The 18,287-nt window shown below is 39.6% G+C and overlaps 1 protein-coding gene across 2 annotated transcripts in view; it reads left to right on the top strand.

The window, feature by feature from the left end:
* ttc39c (tetratricopeptide repeat domain 39C) overlaps positions 1–18,287 on the top strand; it is a 108,769-nt gene that overhangs the window by 28,219 nt on the left and 62,263 nt on the right. Inside the window, exons 1-3 of one of the 2 annotated variants that reach the window (XM_087986753.1) lie at positions 1,979–2,082; positions 7,009–7,057; positions 10,273–10,401. In XM_087986753.1, the coding sequence (XP_087842879.1) occupies positions 7,025–7,057; positions 10,273–10,401 (162 nt within the window). In that variant the 5' untranslated portion in view covers positions 1,979–2,082; positions 7,009–7,024. Of the gene's footprint in view, positions 1–1,978; positions 2,083–7,008; positions 7,058–10,272; positions 10,402–18,287 lie in introns of those variants that run through there. The other variant, XM_043687605.2, reaches the window with a different exon arrangement.

Here is an 18,287-nt window from a genome sequence, read left to right as displayed (position 1 = left end):
GACATCTGCATGAGATTGCCACTCATAGTCATAGAATTATAGAGATATACAGCATGGAAACAGGCCCTTTGGTCCACTCATCCATGCCAACCAGATATCCTACATAAATTTAGCCCCATTTGTCAGCATTTGACCCACATCCCTTTAAACCCATCCTATTCATGTACCCATCCGAATGCATTTTAAATGCTATAATTGTACTAGCCTCTACCACCTCCTCTGTCAGCTTATTCCATTCATGCACCACTTTCTGCACGAAAACGTTTCTCTTTAGGTCCCTTTTATATTTTTTCCCTCTCACCTTGAACCTATGCCCTCTAGTGTTGGAGCCCCCCCACCCCCCCATCCTGGGAAAAGACCTTGCCTATTTACCCTATTCATGTCCATCATGATTTTATAAACCTTTAGCCTTTGACACTCCAGGGAAAACAGCCCCAGGCTATTCAGCCTCACCCTGTAACTCAAACCTTCCAACCCTGGCAACATCCTTGAAAGGGTTCAGAGAAGATTTACAAGTTTCACAATAGGAGGGAGACCAGAATTGCACACAATATTCCAAAAGTGGTCCAACCAGTGTCCTGTACAGTTCCAACATGACCTCCCAACTCTTATACTGGATGCACTGACCAATAAGGGCAAGCATACCTAATGCTTTCTTCCCTATCCTGTCTATCTGCGGCTCCACTTTCAAAGAACAATTAATCTGCACTCCAAGGTCTGTGTTCAGCAACACTCCCAGGACCTTACCATTAAGTATATAAGCCCTGTCCTGATTTGCCTTTCCAAAGTGCAGCACCTCGCATTTATCTAAATTAAACTCCACCTGCCACTCCTTGGTCCGTTGGCCCACTCATGATCTGAAGGCCCTGAGTTCAATCTTGGGGTGGCACGGTGGCTCAGTGCACTGCTGCCTCACAGCACCGGGGTCCCAGGTTCGATTCCAGCCTCAGGTGACTGTCTGTCTGTGTGGAATTTGCACATTCTCCTCCTGTCTGCATGGGTCTCCTCCGGGTGCTCCAGTTTCCACCCACAGTTCAAAGATGTGCAGGTCAGGTGAATTGACCATGCTAAATTGCCCATTGTGTTAGGTGCATTAGTCAGAGGGAAACGGGTCTGGGTGGGTTACTCTTCGGAGGATCGGTGTGGATTAGTTGGGCCGAAGGGCCTGTTTTCACACTGTAGGGAATCTAATCATCTAATCACTTCTTGGAAAATTCAGCCGGTGTTCATAGATTAATGCCTGCTTCTTCGTGAGTTAATTTGTATTTATACATAAATAATAAAATAATGAAATTTTTGGCTTCTATTGTCATTGGTGGTAAGGGTCTTTGACTTGGCAGTCGTAAGATGGAAACAAAGAGAGGGTGCGTTTTGACTCTTCCAAAATATTACTTGTGTAAAAATAAGTTTTGACTAAAAATGTAATCTTGTATACTCATGTAAAGTCAAGTCTCTTTGGTAGAAGTGAGTAAGTCCATACATGTAAGCAGCCTGTCTGTTTTTCATATGAAACATATATGTTTTTAAAGTTGAGGTTAACTCCTCAATGCACTTCAAATACCATTCAGCCAGTTGCAGTCAGAAATCAGCCGCAATATAGTATTGATTGCATTACTGAGAGTGGCGACATTGCTAATCTAGGCTTGACATTTCCTGTGGGATTCCTTGCTAATGTTCCAGTGGCAAGCATGAGCAGAAAAGGAAATCCTGAAGTGACTGGTTTGCATGGAGGAATGTGCTGCGTATTGAAGCACAGCTTTCTGTGCTGATGAAATCTAATGCATTCACGAGTCACTATTCTTGAATTCCCCTCAGCGTATGATTGTTTTTGTTTTAGTTTGCGCTCTGCATTTGGTTGGTGAATTGCGGATTGTTTTTGATGCCTGCTCCTTTTTGTGCTGAACTTTGAACATTTGTAGCCCTCTTCCCCAGTGGGGTTCACTGAAATCCAGAGCGTGGACTTAATTGCGATAAAGGAATGTTGATGGTATATCTGAATCAGAATGATCTGTGACATGGAGGTGGTGATGCTGTAAGCCACCTTTGTCTTTTTTCGGGGACTTGCGTTCCAGGACTGTTGAAGTAAGCCTGTTGTGCTGTTGAATGTTCACTTTTTGCAATGTAACAATTTTAAGATTGTTGTATTTGCCTCAAGGCAGCTGTGGCCTTTGATCCATGTCCTAAATTTGCCTGCTAATAAACTGAATTAGCAAAAGACAATAAACCATTTGGCTTTCCACTTAGCGTTGTGATTTTGGTAAGCTGAGTGGAAGACCATCTGTGCCCATCAGACCATGAAAATCCTCCCACAGTGTCAAATTTGAGCTGTATGATTCGAATGGTGTGCTTTTCACAAGAAAACATTTATTCCTACATCTTTAGAATAGTCTTGATGTTTTTCACATTAATCTGCTGTAGAAGCAATGTTCTTTCCTCAACACCAACAGCTGTTTGTTTGTTCCTGTGTATAAATTAGATTTATGTTACTTTTATGAATAGTTTTAAGGCGAATAAGATTTAAGATGCCATTTACGATAAATGCATCTCAATGAGTGGTTTTCAGAATTTATGGTCAGTTTAAAAGTAAGCATTTTTGTAGATAGTACTGCACAATGGTAAGCATTATGATTTACAATTGCTTAAACTTTACAAGAAAATATTTAAAATTATTTGTTGAAACTTGTCAAAATCAAAAGTGAACTAAAAATGACACCTCTTCCTGAATCTCTCAGAGCGGCAAGGATGAATAATCCAATTTCCTGACAGTGCTGTTTTCTTTGAGTTAGTACTTTGTGGTTTTAAATCATTGCTCCAGAGACCTGAGCACTTAATCCAGACTGGCACTTCAGCTGCAGAACTCAAAAGACTTTGTTTATGTCTTCCCTCTGGAACGGACTTAATAGGTCTCACAGGGCCCTTTTGTGCACCGGTAGTGTCCTTACCTCTGGGCTGAGAGGCCTCTAGCAGTGTGTGATAACCTCTCTGAACAGTTTGATTGGAAAAATAGATCTCATTGTGCTATTGGGTTTGTTTTACTGCTGCTTTTTGGAACTTGCAGTATAGAAATAGGATGATTATCTTTCTTACAGCATTGTCTACTTATCAAAAGTATTTAATTAGTAGTTCCTATCAGCTCTTTTGCTCTTGGAGCTGAACCCAACAAACGGCTGGAACCTTTTTTCTCAGTTCTACTACAGTCCATAAACTTTATTGTAAAAGATGACTGTGAGAACACTATGTAAGTTAATCTAATTAAACCTTATGGTGTAAATGTATCTGAGTTTGAGTATGTTACTTCAAATTTTTCCTTTCTCCTCAAATGTTAGAAAAAAAATATGATTTGGAGATGCCGGTGTTGGACTGGGGTGTACAAAGTTAAAAATCACACCACATCAGGTTATAGTCCAACAGGTTTAATTGGAAGCACACTAGCTTTCGGAGCGACGCTCCTTCATCAGGTGATTGTCTGATGAAGGAGCGTCGCTCTGAAAGCTAGTGTGCTTCCAATTAAACCTGTTGGACTATAACCTGATGTGGTGTGATTTTTAACTTAGAAAAAAATAGGTTTCTTTACATACTTTTTCAAAGGTGGTTGTTTATATGGACTCACAGCAGTTGCTTGGCCATTTAACGTATGGGTTAATGAACTATGCACATGTCATTCAACCTTTATGGGTATTATTGGGATTCCTTTGTATCCACTGTTACAGTGAATAAATATTGCTTGTCTTTATATCTGCCATTTCTTCATTTACTATTAACTCTCCATTCTCATCCTCCAGAGGACCAACACTTGGTTTGTTTTTTTTCCATTTTGGATACTTATAGATAATCTTGCTAATTTTACATTTCTAGCTAGCTACGTCTTGTGCTCCAATGTATTTGTCTGATTAGCCTTTTAACCATTCTCTGATTCTCTCCAGTCATCTCACCTGCCACTCATCTTTACACATTTATACGCAGAATTATCTGCTCTCTGGTCAGTTGGAGAATATGCTGCCAAGAAACTATCTTGAAAGCATTCTGTGAACTTCTCATTCAGGTTATTGTCAATATGATTTTTCTAGGTTAAATGTAGATTAATATCACCCATAATTATAGCTGTCCCTATATCACAAGTACCAAATATTTCTTGTAAAAATTGGCCTAGACCGTGGTTACTGTTTGAAGACCTATACCTCACTCCCACTAGTGACTTCTTTCCCCTACTGTTCCTCATCTCCACCCAAACAGACTGTACATCCTGAGAACAACAAATGCTGGACATCACAGTGGGTCAGGCAGCATCCATGGAGAGAGAACAAGCTCATGTTTCAAATCTAGATGACTCTTCATCAGAGCTGAAGTGTGGACGGAACAGCTTTTTTGTTATAATTGGAGAGGGAGTGGGGCTGGGGTACTGGAATGTGCTGAATCAGAACTATCAACATCTTTTCTTCACCAGCACCCTACATCCAGTATTCCCCCCGGTCCTCAAACTGCAGCATAAATGCTGTCTCCTCCAAACTTTACTTCAGCTCTGATGAAGAGTCATCTAGACTCAAAATGCTAGCTTGCCCTCTTTCTATGGATGCTGTCTGACCTGCTGTGATCTCCAGTATTTATTGTTTTCAGTACAGATTCCAGCATTTGTAGTAATTTGTTTCTATAGACTCTATATCTTGACCTTTTGAACAAAGGTCACCTCTAATTGTTGCAGCAATTCCATCTTTGATTAGGCATGTATGTGGCTTCTCCATCTTTACCTAGCTTCTTATTCTCCTTGAATGTCACATACACCTTGTCATCCTGTGGCCACATCTCCGGAATGGCTAGCATATCATAATTATTCACTTGGACTATCAGCTCATTAAGTTTGTTGTGAACATTACAAGCATTGCAAAAGCAAAATACTGAACGCTAAAAGTCTGACATGAGAACAAAAATGCTGGAAGAACTGAGCAGTTCTGACAGCATCTACGGAGAGAAACACAGTTAACATTTCAGGTTGATGATCATTTATCAAAAAAAGGTTTGTAAATCTCTCAACCTTGTATTCTTATACAGAAATTAATATATTAATTTGCTCTCAACATCCTCTTGTAATTATTATGTTCTACATGATTTGTAGCTCTTTTATTCTTTAAGGCAGATAAGGAATACATTTGATAGTTTTTCAAAAGTAAATAGCAAGGAGGGTAGCACATGTTGCGTGTCCAGTTTTCTTTTCCCTCATCTTGTTGATTTTATTCCAGGGTATCTGGCCTTCAAACTCCAAGATGTGATCTGACTAAAACTTCACTGGACATTGCAGGCATTGATCTCACTTACATTGCACGTTAAGCAGGTCAACATTGCCTCTTCAGCTAATTTTTAAAAATTTGTTTGAGGGATTTGTTTGTTCAGTGTCATTTATTGCCCGTCCCTAAATGTCCAGTGGGCAGTTAAGAGTCAACCAATTGTAAAGATACAAGTATGTCATATCGTTACATACTGATGAGGAAGGACACCACTTTGACTGGGAAAACACATCCATCCTAGGACAAGCCAAACAGAGACACGTGCGAGAATTCCTCGAAACATGGCATTACAACTGTAACTCTTCTCAACAAACACATTGACTTGGATCCCATTTACCCCCTAAGAAAAAGAAGAGGAAATGACATCACTGACCCAAGGAAACCTAAACACATAAATAAAAAGCGGGCCATACCACCAGTGCTTCACTGGAGGCTCATTGATGATGTTACCTAGTATGGTGACAAAACGACTGAAAACAAACCTTCCAGCTCAGGGAGCAAACTTACATCCAGAACAAATGTTGTTCTGAAAAAGGGTCACTGAAGTCTAACATTTAACTCTATTTTCTTTCACAGATATTGCCAGATATGCTGAGTTTCTCCATCAATTTGTTTTTTTGTTTTAGATCGCCAGCTTTTGCAGTGCTTTGTTTTATTATACTAATAGTAGAGCATGTTAAAAGTTTGTGCTGCTAATATTTTGATGAGTAATTTAGAGGTGGAAGAGAGTAGTAATGGAGAAAGTAACAATGCAGCTTGATATCTTTGGAAATGAGTTTCATCTTCGTGTATATGGAGTTGAAGTTATATCACAGTTCAGCCTTAAAATAGTGTAGCACTGAAAGAGGTCATTCGGACCATTGTACTCTGTACTCTGACTCTTTTGGACAGCAACCCATTTTGTCCCTCTCTTGTGCTCTTCAGGGATCATAGAATCCCTACAGTGTGAGAAACTAGGAGCAGGAGTAGACCATTTGGCTCTTTGAGCCTGCTCTGCCATCTAATATGATTGTGGCTGACCCTGTATCTCAACACTGTATTCTTACTACTATTTCTTCAATGTCTATAATCTCTAAAATTTTATCAATCTCCTCTTGAATATACTCAGTGACCCTGCCTTCACAGTTTTTGTGGTAGCAAATTCCACAGCTTAACCATCCTCTGAGTGAGTGAAAAAAAATGTAATCTATCCTAATATTTAATTCCCTTTTAAGCCTACCATTAAATTTGTATCCAACACCCTGTCAGGCAATAATTATGATAAAGGTGGAATTGGGTGAAGTACTAAATAACCACCTACTCAGGGTAGAATTATTTAATGGCTAATTCATAGGCTAATGACCATGTTATGCAAAACTGGCATTCAGAAGTAAACATTTAATTGCTTGACAATGCATTTATTGTGCAACATTTGGTTGTATCAGTAAGTTGGTAAAATTTATACAAAAGCAAACTATGACTACTGGAGAGCTGAAATAAAACAGAACTTGCTGGAGGAAGTTAGCCAGTGATACTAGACCTGCTGAGTTTCTCCCACATTTTCTGTTGTTGGTGAAATTTATACCAGTGATTTTAGGCTTCTATGGTAGTTCTAATAACTGAAATTGCTTTAAAACTAATTATTCAGATATGTTTTGTTTCATTTGCTATGATGTAGAGTATGCATTGAATATAGTGCTAAGATTCTAGTAGTTTTTATTTGCATATAATTTTAATGCATTCTTTATAGGAACAACAGTCCTCTGATGAGCTTTGGAGCAAGCTTTGTTAGTTTCTTGGTGAGTAAGTGTTTTGTCCATTCTAATTTGCAAATGTGAACTCATCACTTATTTAGACTTTTCTTTCTTTGCTGTAAGTTCAATATTTATTTAGTTGCAAATCAAACTCCAAGGAACCCTAATTCATTTTGGTGTCTAAGTCTGAACTGGACATTTGTCTACATCAGATATTGCATAACAATCACAATATAAGAGAATTTTAATGTAATATCAAAATGATGAGTCACTGGACTTGAAACATTAACTCTGCCTTCTTCCCTCAGATGCTGCCAGTCCTGCTGAGTTTCTCCAACGATTTCTGTTTTTATTTTGTTGAATATTAGTCTTACAGATAAATGAGTAACATGACAGTGCTTTGTTCATTGGGTAAAGAGTGATGTCATTGGTTTGAAGGAATGCTAAAGGTTTTTCTGGATCTCTCCTTTTGCACTGTCTTGAATCATTGTGATGAGTTATTTTGAACACGTCTCCCAATTACAGACTTACAAGTTCCCCTCATAGCATATGCAGAAAAATTGTGGAATTTTGAGCAGTGTTGAGCACTTTCTGTGATCTTTTATATTGATTTTAAAAACATTGCATCAGTTGGGGACCCTGTCCCAATGGTGAAGTAATTTGAAAATTAACTTTCAGAATCAAGTAACTTTTTAAATTGGGGGCTTGACACTAATTTCGAAGCCAAAATGCTGGAATAATGCTATTTTGGAGAAAGTGAGGACTGCAGATGCTGGAGACCAGAGTTGAAAAATGTGGTGCTGGAAAAACACAGCAGGTCAGGTAGCATCCGAGGATCAGGAGAATTGACATTTCGGGCATAAGCCCTTCTTCAGGAATCAATAATGCTATTTTGATCAAAAATAGCAAGTGACCGCTTAAAATATCTTGAGGGTTGGTTTTAAAAGCTAAATTAAAAATTGTTTTTAAACTCTGCCAGGTTATTGGGTTCATAGCAGATTGTACATTTCATGAAATTCAAAAAGGCTTGTGCAGAGGCTTGTGGGGTGGAGTGGCAGAGAGACATTTGTCATAACCAAGCCAGATTTTACAATCTCGTTTGTAATTTCAGACTCTCAAAATGTTAATAGTATTAATTTTCTAGCTTTGCTGACTCAGCGAAGGCATTATCTCTCACATTGTGAGGACTGTGTATTTCTGAGGTGTGCATTTTGTTGCTTAAAAATGTCCTGACTTAGTTCTCATTGTACATTCCTTGTGTCTTTTAATGGGTAATATATTTTATTTATCCAAAATACTAGATTTTACAAGGATGGAAATTGATATATAATGGCCTCCATATGTCCTATTTATTTGATTGTTTGAATAGCTGCCCTGAGGTTTATTTCTTAATGCAATGTAAACAACTAATTGTTGCAAAATTTATGAAATAGGAGTCAAGATACTGAGCACCATTTGTCTAAGATTTAGATCATCTTGTTTGGAATAATACCATTCAGGTAAAGGAATAGCAGGAAAGCACTGTTGCCTTGTATTGGAGACTTAACCTGCAAATTTTCATTGTAGAACAGAAAAATCAGAAGTACATCAGTTCCCATTAGGTTAGCCTTTTACGTAGGCCAGCAAATGTTATCAATGCCATTTTTATAAATACCTCCTTAAGTATTTGTTCATCATATTTTAATACATAGAAAAAAAAAGAAGTAGCCAACAAAACATTATAATTTAGTGCAGCTTTTCAATTGTCTGGTGGGTTAAAAACATAAAACTTGTAGAGTGGGAGTTGCATACTTACATTTCTTTCAAGAGTTAGTTTGAGCCAGCTGTTGTTGCTTTATTTTGATCACCATAGAAAGAAGATGGCCTAGTGGTATTACCACTAGACTATTAATCCAGAAACTCAGTTTATCTTCTGGGGACCTGGGTTCAAATCAAGCCATAGCAGATTGTGGAATTTGAATTTGATGATAATTTGGAATTAAACATATACTGATTACCACAAGACTATTGTCGATTGTCAGAAAAGAAAAACCCCACCTGGTTCACTAATGCTCTTTAGGGAAGAAAACTGCCATCCTTACCTGATCTGGCCTACACATGACTCCAGACCCACAGTAAAGTGGTTGACTCTCAACTGCTCTTTGAAATGGCCTAGCAAGTCACTCAGTTCAGAGGCAATTATGGATAGGCAATAAATGGCCAGCCAATGACGCCTATGTCTCATCTGTGAATATACAAAAGAAGAATAATTTGTGGGTCTACATAAAGCACATAAACTGTGGACATTCAAGGAAGCAGCTCACCAACACCTTTACAAGGGCAATTAGGGATGGGTAATAAATGCTGGCCCAGCCAGCGACACACACGTCGCGTGAATAAATATTTTTAAAGCACCCCATGTTAGAGTCCAAATCCCTGTTCATTGTAAATCTAACATTAATTGGTATTCCAAAACAAAATATGAGCATTTTATTTTAGATTTCAAAATGTCTTCTATCTATAAAGAATCTCTGAAATGAATATAACCATAACTGACTGACTGACAGGGAAAATATTCACTATCCAGGCTAGACTTTGAAATCGGGAAGATTGCCCGATGGTAAAAATCTTCTAAAAGATTAGCATTCAAGGCCATTCTGTTAATTTTCAGGTATTCAAATCTTGGCTCTTAAAAGAAAAGATTGAATATGTAACTTTATTTATAACCTGAAAAGAAGTCAGCCTTTTAAATAAATAAACATAACTGTACTACAGACTAGAAGGGTGAGTAGTGTCCTTTTGGTTTGAGACTTCAAAAGTAAAGATAGTATTTTTCAAATTTCAGAATTAAGTTGAAATATACTTGCATAAGAAAAGGACCAGATATTAGCTTGCTTTTTTTTTAAAAGTTGCCATCCTCCCAGAGGACTATAGAGCTATAAAGAGAGAGACAGCTGGTGGAGACCTTAAACAGAGGGTCACCATGCCACAAGCAAAGGGCAAGATTGAGAAGGCAGGAACTTCAGAGTGACCTTGCCTGGTGTGAGAACTGAACCCACACTATTGGCGTTTGTCTGCTTTAGAATTTGGTCAACCAGCCAACTGAGCTAACTGATTCCCAAGCATATGTTATTACAACATTGAATCACTCTAGTTAAACACTTCCAATTATTGTATAGTTTAATGTTAATTTACTGTATGTTGTTTAATATGTGTTAGCACAATGTAAGCTTCTTTGACTGTTTTAGCTGCACATTTTAATTCTGACATCAATTTTTCAGAACGCTATGATGACCTTTGAAGATGAAAAAATGCAGCTGGCTTGTGATGATTTAAAAAACACTGAGAAGCTGTGTGAAAGTAGTGAAGCAGGTGTAATTGAAACAATCAGGAATAAAATTAAAAAGAATGTGAGTACACTGTCTGAATTGGTAGCGCTATCCAATCTATATCAATTTAAAAAACAATAATAGGGAGAACATTTTCGTCAGTCTTTACATTGCAAGAATATTCTCATTCCAAGTTGTGCAGGAAGAAAGAAACACAACAATTAGCTGTATTTGTCATGACTACTGGAGTGTGCTGTAGAGTATTGTGTGTGACTTTGCTTTTTATCTAGCCCGTGAGAGTAGAGTACTCTAATTTTCTGAGTTTACTCCTGAGAACACATCCCAAAAAATTTATTTTTGTGCTTTATTTGTGCAATTTCTAGCTCGTATGCCCACAAAATCCACCCTGCTTTCTTGACCCTGTTGCCGTTAAACTGCAGCTGTTTTGTTTCACTCTTGCCCATTCATAGTTGGGCAATCTTCTGTGATGGCTTCTCATTCCTGCCCTTGTTTCTGGAATTCTCCAAGAATCAATTACTTACCCTTTCTTATTTTGGCATGGAACTGCCTTTCCTTGGTGACTTCAACCAAAAATACTGTGCCAGCTTCTATGTATATCCTAATGACTCCAGCTCCAACGTTTCTTGATCATCCCTCACCACCTTGATATCAGACTAATTCTCCAGTATCCCAATCTAGTTTAAGCTGAAATTTCCTCAAGTTAAGTATTGGGAAGTCTTGGTTAACCTTGACAAAGGTTTCAACCCCACATCCTCTCTGTCAATAAAACTGCCTACTTCATAATAACTTCCCATCTTTATCTCAGTCCGTTGGCCTCTGTTTTTCTCATAGCTTCCAGTCCCACCTTTGAATCATCAGTGAACCTAGATACGTTACTCCCTCTCTCTTTATCTCAGTCATTGATATTGACCTGCAAATGGCCAACGCCTCTACTTTGAACCTTGCAGCTCTAGTTACAGCCTGTGGGTTTGGTTTTAATTCTTGTGTTCTGTTGTTTTGCTTTCGGATGACAACTGCTGATCATTCTGCCATTCATGCCTCCTCTGGACACTTCCTTATTTGACCTACCCATTGGTCTTGCTTTACTGACTCAATATCATGTTAATTTCTGTGTCTTCCACCCATCATAGACCTTTCCTTTTTTGTGCCGTCTTCCCCCATTTCACTTATTATCTATCACACTTCTAACATATAATACAAAAAGTCATCTACCTGAGACATTAATTCCATTGTGTCTCTGCAGGTACTGCCTGATTTGCTAAGTATTGTCATTTATTGTTCTAATTTCCAACATCTGCAGTATTGTGCTTCAGAAATAAGCATATGCTTTGTCTGAGCCAAAGCCATGCCTTGTGCATGAAGTATCTCTGATATCTGCTTCTAACTTTACAGTAGCTTACACTGGTGAAATATGAAAATATTACAATCCATAGAGACACAGAGGTACTTAAACTAATTAAATGAATTTCAAGGTCACAATTGTAGCAGATGCCTTTCCTTTGCTTGAGAAGTGACATCTGGTGGTTTTGTCACTGAGGATGAACTAATGCTGACAATTTATCACTTGCCCTTTCATAGAAAAGAGACTCAGCTTTTCTGATTCTTGTCACCAGATGGAACAGATGGGGCTTCATTCCAATTGCATGCAGATGATTACAAAGGCATTGCAACTTTGAAACAGGTTGTTTCTCTCCGTTGATGTGTGGTGTTTATCCTTATCCTTGAGCCTGGAGACCTGGGTTCAATTCCCACTTGCTCCGGTGTGTATAATATCTCAAAACTGTGCATTCAAAAAAATTATTCCATGCAGAAGCAACCATGTAATTCTATGTCGTTATTCTGTTCACAAATTCTATTGAGTTCCCTTATCTTCAATCACCTGTTTTGAATTGTTAAGATGCTCTCTGCTTTAATCACTAACTCCAGTTGTGTTTTCTAGCCTCGTGACCCTCTTGCATAATGGAAGTGGAGTCTGTTTTATGTGACAGAACGCATAACCCATTGTTAACATTACATTAATACTTCCTGAGCTAAGTAAACACAGTGTTACACCCTTTGAATACAGAAAATGGGCATCATTATCATTGTACCTTTTGGAATATGTTTTAATTGTGAAAGTATCTTGTATTTACTATTGACTTGAATTTCAATGAATAGTTGATAGTTAGGCATAGGTTAGGGCTGATTCGGGACCAAAAGCTGGAGCCTAAATAATGAGACAGAGGACATAGTTAAGGTGATGACTGAGTACTTAGGCAAAATTCTCTTCTTTGGCTGTGACATTATATCGAAAGCAAAGGTATTAGGGAAGTTTAAGGAATAAAACTAGATAAAGGAAATGTATTAAAACATTGGCAGTATTCAGTGTAGAAAAAGATAACTCAATCTGTTTTTTCAGGTTTATTGTGGACAGTTAATGGGACAAAATTAATTGATACTTGGAAAAATATCAGCTAATACAACCCAACATGGATTTGTCAAAGGCAAGTTCTGTTTGATTAACTACATTGATTCTTTCTTGAAGTTACAGGGGGGTGGGGTGGATGAAGATAATGAGTTTAGTGTGGTGTTTGTGGACCATCCTTAATAGCCTTGAATCTGTACCATGTGGACTGCAATGGCTAAAGAAAGCGACTCAGCACTACTCCTTAAGAACAATTAGGCATGTGTGAATAAAGAGTATCATGTACTATATTTGTTAGCAAAACTTAAGCCCAAAAGATTAAAGGTGCAATGGGATAAAAAACAGGGAGTACAAACCAATTTTGGTTTAAAAGAGTAGAAAGAAATGTGTAGTCGTTAGCCTCTGAGTTTCTCCTGAGATCGATGTTGGGCTACTGCTCTTTTGATTGTGTAAATGAATTAGGTACATATTGGTATTGGTCCGAAGCTTGCTGATAAAACTAAACTCCTCAACGAAGTAAGCAATAGGGAAGATAGTGATAAACTTCAGGAGGATGTGGGCAGACTGATGAAGTAGTCATGGTGAAATTTTAATTCCGAAGAGTGAGAAGTGACCCAGTTAGTAGGAATTATGAGCAGAAACAAAATGGAGTAATTTTAAAGAGTGCAAGAACTGAGACCTGGAGGATCTTCATAATAACTTCCCATCTTTATCTCAGTCCTTTGGTCCCTTTGTGTTTTTCTCATGTCCTTTAAAGGTGGGATTGTAAGCTAAGTTGAGAAAGCTGTTTGAAAGATGTATGGATATGGTTTTATCAGTGGAGGTGGAGAGAAAAGAAAACAAAAAAAGGTTTCGCTAAACCTTTATAAAACACTGTTTCACTGCATTTGGAGTATTGCTGTCAATTTTCACCCCGCCCTGTATCTATGACTGTCTGCAGCCCCACATGCCTCTGAGATCTTGGTGTTGCTTCACTTTGAGCTTCCCTATTTTTAACCATGTTTGATTAATTGAAAATACGTTCAAGGAATGATGATGTCACTGGCAAAGCAAGTGTTTATTGCTCATCTCCAATTGCCCATGAAAAGATCATGTTGAGCTGGCACAGTGATGTTAGAAAGGGGTTTTCCAGGATTTTTATACATACAACAATCGCTCTTGCAGCAGTCATAGAGATGTACAGCGCGGAAATAGACCCTTCGGTCCAACCCATCCATGCCGACGAGATATCCCAACCTAATCTAGTCCCACTTGCCAGCACTTGGCCCGTATCCCTCTAAACCCAATTATTCATATATCTATCCAGATGCCTTTTAAATGTTGCAACTGTACCAGCCTCCACCACTTCTCTTGGCAGCTCATTCCATACAAGCACCACCCTCTGCGTGAAAAAGTTGCCCCCAGGTCTCTTTTAAATCTTTCCCGTCTCATCCTAAACCTATGCCCTCTAGTTCTGGACTCCCCCACCCAGGGAAGAGACTTTGTCTATTTATCTTATCCATTCCTGTCATGATTTTATAAACCTTTATGAGGTCACCCCTCAGCCTCTGACGCTCCAGGGAAAACAACTCCAACCTGTTCAGCCTCTCCCTATAGCTGAAATCCTCCAACCCCGGCAACATCCTTGTAAGTGTTTTCTGAACCCTTTCAAGTTTCACAACATCTTTCTGATAGGAAGGAGACCAGCATTGCATGCAATATTCCAAAAGTGGCCTAGCCAACATCCTGTACAGCTGTAACATGACCTCCCAACTCCTATTCACAATGCTCTGACCAATAAAGGAAAGCATACCAAACACCTTATTCACTATCCTATCTACCCAGTCAAAAGACAGTCCAGCACAGGAACAGTCTGGGCTGACACATGATGCTTTTCTAAACTAAAAATCTTTTGCCCCCACATCTAATTCCCTGCCTGTTCATATATCTATCAAGATGCCTCTTAAATGTTTGTATTGCTACTGCCTCCACCACCATCCTCCTGTGTGTAAAAAAAAAAAAAGCCTGTCCTTCTTTAAACTTAAGTGTTTTTACCTTCAACCTATGTCCCCTAATAATTGACATTTCTGCCTGGGAAAAAGATTCTGATTATCTATGCCTCTCACAATTTTATAAACTTCTATCAGGTTGCACCCTTTTGACATTCAGATGAAAACAAAGTTTGTTTAATCTCTTCTCATAGCCAGCACTGTCATCCGCTTTCTCCCTCAGTCGACGCAAAACACTCAGAGACACAGTTACGTTTTACCTTCTTCATCTTTGTTCTGGGCCCTGGAAGGAGAAAGAATGATCATCCATGTGCACAGGGACATGAGCTCACGGTCTTCCCTAGAAGAGCAGTTTCTCAAATGAACTCTATAGTCATTTTACAGGGAGGACAATCCAGATAAGGCAACATACATATTAATTGGGTAACCATTACAGTCAGTTTCCTGATGAAGGGCTTTTGCCCGAAACGTCGATTTCGAAGCTCCTTGGATGCTGCCTGAACTGTTGTGCCCTTCCAGCACCACTAATCCAGAATAACCGTTACAATAGGCGAGCAACAACAGTAAAGAATAAACCATCTGCTGTTTCACAATGAATGTTCTTAACCCTGTTAACTGGCTTTACATAATGAATACTTTTCACCTTGTTAACTGACATTGCATACTGAATGCATCCAATATTGTTAAATGGCTCTACATAAAGAATGCTTTTCCACCTTGTTAACCCATTACCCTTGCCTCCAGCACTCCATTGTTAACTGTAAGTTCTTATCTGATCTAAGTCATGCTCAGCTGAACCTCTTGTTTTACAAAACTCAGAACTTAACTCTTTCCTGCCTGCTTATACCCTGTACACATTCTCAGCACCCTCAGAACTAGCCAACATCCTGGTAAACAGTTTCTGGACATGTTTCTCCCCCCCCACTACTACCATCACCACCACCAAGACACTTGTTTCAACGCTCGCAGCTGGCACAAGCAAACCTCCCTGCCAGGTTACTGGTGCCCCTCCAGTTTAGGTGCAACCCCTCCTTGTACAAGATTCTCATACTTGAAGCCCTCCTCCTAAGCCAGTTCTTTAGCCATGTATTTAACTGTACTATTGTCCTACTCCTAGCATCACTGGCACATGGCACAGGAAGTAATCCTGAGATTACAACCCACGGAAGTCCTGCTTTTAACTCCTTAAACTCCTTTTGCAGGATCTCATCCCTGTTTCTGCCTATGTCACTTGTACCAATGTGGATCACAACCTCTGGCTGCTCATCCTCCCCTTTCAGAATATGCTGTGCTGGCTTAGAGACATCCTTGACCTAGGCAGCAGGGAGGCAATGTACCATCCTGGAGTCTTACTTGCGGCCATAGAAACACCTATCTGTACCTCTGGCTGTCCCCTATCACTGCACACCTACACTTCGACCCTCCCTGCTGTACAACAGTATCCAAAATGGTATATCTGTTTGACAGGGGAGTGGCAGCTGGGGACTCCTGCACTACCTGTCCACACTTATTCATCTTCCTGTTGGTCACCCAACCCTGCTATGCCTGTGTAGCCCTTACTGGGGATGTGACCAGCTCATTAAGTGTGCTATCCACAACATTCTTGGCCCCGTGAATGCTCGGTAGTGAGTCAGTCTACAGCTCCAGGTCCTTTGTGACAAATCAAGAGCTGCAGTTGAACACACTTCCTATACATGCTGGCACCATTGAGACCGGAAGTGTCCTTGATTTCTCACATCACAGCAGGAGTATTCCATGGGGCCAAGTTCTCCTTCCATTTTAAAACTTAATGATTAAATCAACCTTCTCAAATACAGACAATAATCCAGGAACTGATTATACAACCTTACCCATTCATCTCTAGACTCAGGTTTCTCACTCTCATTCTCTGTTCCTAGTGGACTGCGACTACAAAAAGTAACTATATTGTCTCTCACAATCACTACTCACTCAGTCTGTAAACTAGGTTGCTGAGCAGCCAAGCCTAAGTTGTGATGTCCACCCCTGGATTGAGCTCCATTCTGCTGCAGTACACCCCCAGATTTGCTCTCTTTTCCCCTGTTTCTGTTGCTGTTTTTGCTCAGTCTGACCTCAGTCCAGGCCCAGTCCTCGGGTATTTTTACTGGTGTCGCTGCTGCTGTTCAGCCCCGAACTTTGTGTTGCTCATACTGCTAGCTGTTCAGTTATCTAGGAACCAGTCAGAGTTGTTGCCAAATTGATGGCCTTTGGCATCCATAACTGGTGACAATTGCACAAACCAAATGGCTGCTTGTTGTCAGGTACATCTCACAGTGCACACACCAACTGATGCCATGCCATCTTCAAGTATCTTCCCCAAAACTGCTTGACCAAAGCACAGTGAGTTTTATTATCTCGATATTAAGAGTACAGTGATTTCTTCCACTGTCATTTTTAACATAGTTTTTTCCCATTTGGGCTACGAATCAAAAATAAAGGAAATAAAATGATACGGTCATTACATGTTCCTGACTTGGATGTTGCAGATGGTTGGCATGTATTAGAGGGACAGGTGATGAGTAATCTACCACAAAATTCCTAAAATCTGATCTTTTGCTCATGCAGTTCAGTTTTTAGAACGTAGAACAGTACAGTACAGTTCAGGCCCTTCAGCCCTCGATGTTGTTCCAACCTTTTATTCCTACTCAAAGATGGGAATACCCTTTTATTTTACTATCATCCATGTGCCTATCCAAGAGTTGCTTAAATGTATCTGACTCTACTATCACCGCTGGCAGTGCATTCCACGCACCCACCACTCTGTGTAAAGAACCTACCTCTGACATCTGTCCTAAACCTTCCTCCAATCAACTTAAAATTATGTCCCCTTGTGATAGCCATTTCTGCCCATTTTTGATCAATGTTAACCTCTCCCGATTGTGGGGAATTAAGTAATAGTAATGCCATTAAATGTCAAGAGACGGTCATTAGATTTTTCTCTTGTTGGAGATGGTCATTGCATGGCACTTGTCTGGTACGAATGTTACTTGCACTTGGCAGTCCAAGCTTTGGTGTTGTCCTGCTATTGTTACATCATATGTGGACTGCTTCAGTGTATGAGGAGGTGCACACCACAAGATGTGCTGAACATTGTGCAGTTATTAATGAATATTCCCAATTCTGATCTTATGATGGAGGGAAGATCTTTGGAGAAGGTCTTTGAAGAAGCAGCTGTAGATGGTCAGGCAAAGGACAATACCTTAAGGAGCTTTGAAGAGATGTCTTGGACGAAGATGACTGACGTCCACAACTACTACCTGGGAAAGCCTTTAATGAAGGTGCTAAAGCTTATTGGACACAGACACTATCCTGAGTATTTCCACAGTGATGACTGGGGCTGAGATGATTGATACTGAGCTGAAAATGTGTTGCTGGAAAAGCGCAGCAGGTCAGGCAGCATCCAAGGAGCAGGAGAATCGATGTTTCGGGCATGAGCCCTTCTTCATGACCTCCTTCCACCTATCGCATTTCCAACGCCCCTCTCCCAAGTCCCTCCTCCCTACCTTTTATCTTAGCCTGCTGGACACACTTTCCTA

Source organism: Chiloscyllium plagiosum, unplaced genomic scaffold (genome assembly GCF_037043375.1).
Source record: "Chiloscyllium plagiosum isolate Xiang-an unplaced genomic scaffold, Cpla_swu_hap1 HiC_scaffold_4, whole genome shotgun sequence".
In the NCBI taxonomy this organism is placed as follows: domain Eukaryota; kingdom Metazoa; phylum Chordata; class Chondrichthyes; order Orectolobiformes; family Hemiscylliidae; genus Chiloscyllium; species Chiloscyllium plagiosum.
The sequence above is the reverse complement of the archived record's forward strand: the minus strand, read 5'-3'. Positions and strand labels throughout refer to the sequence as shown.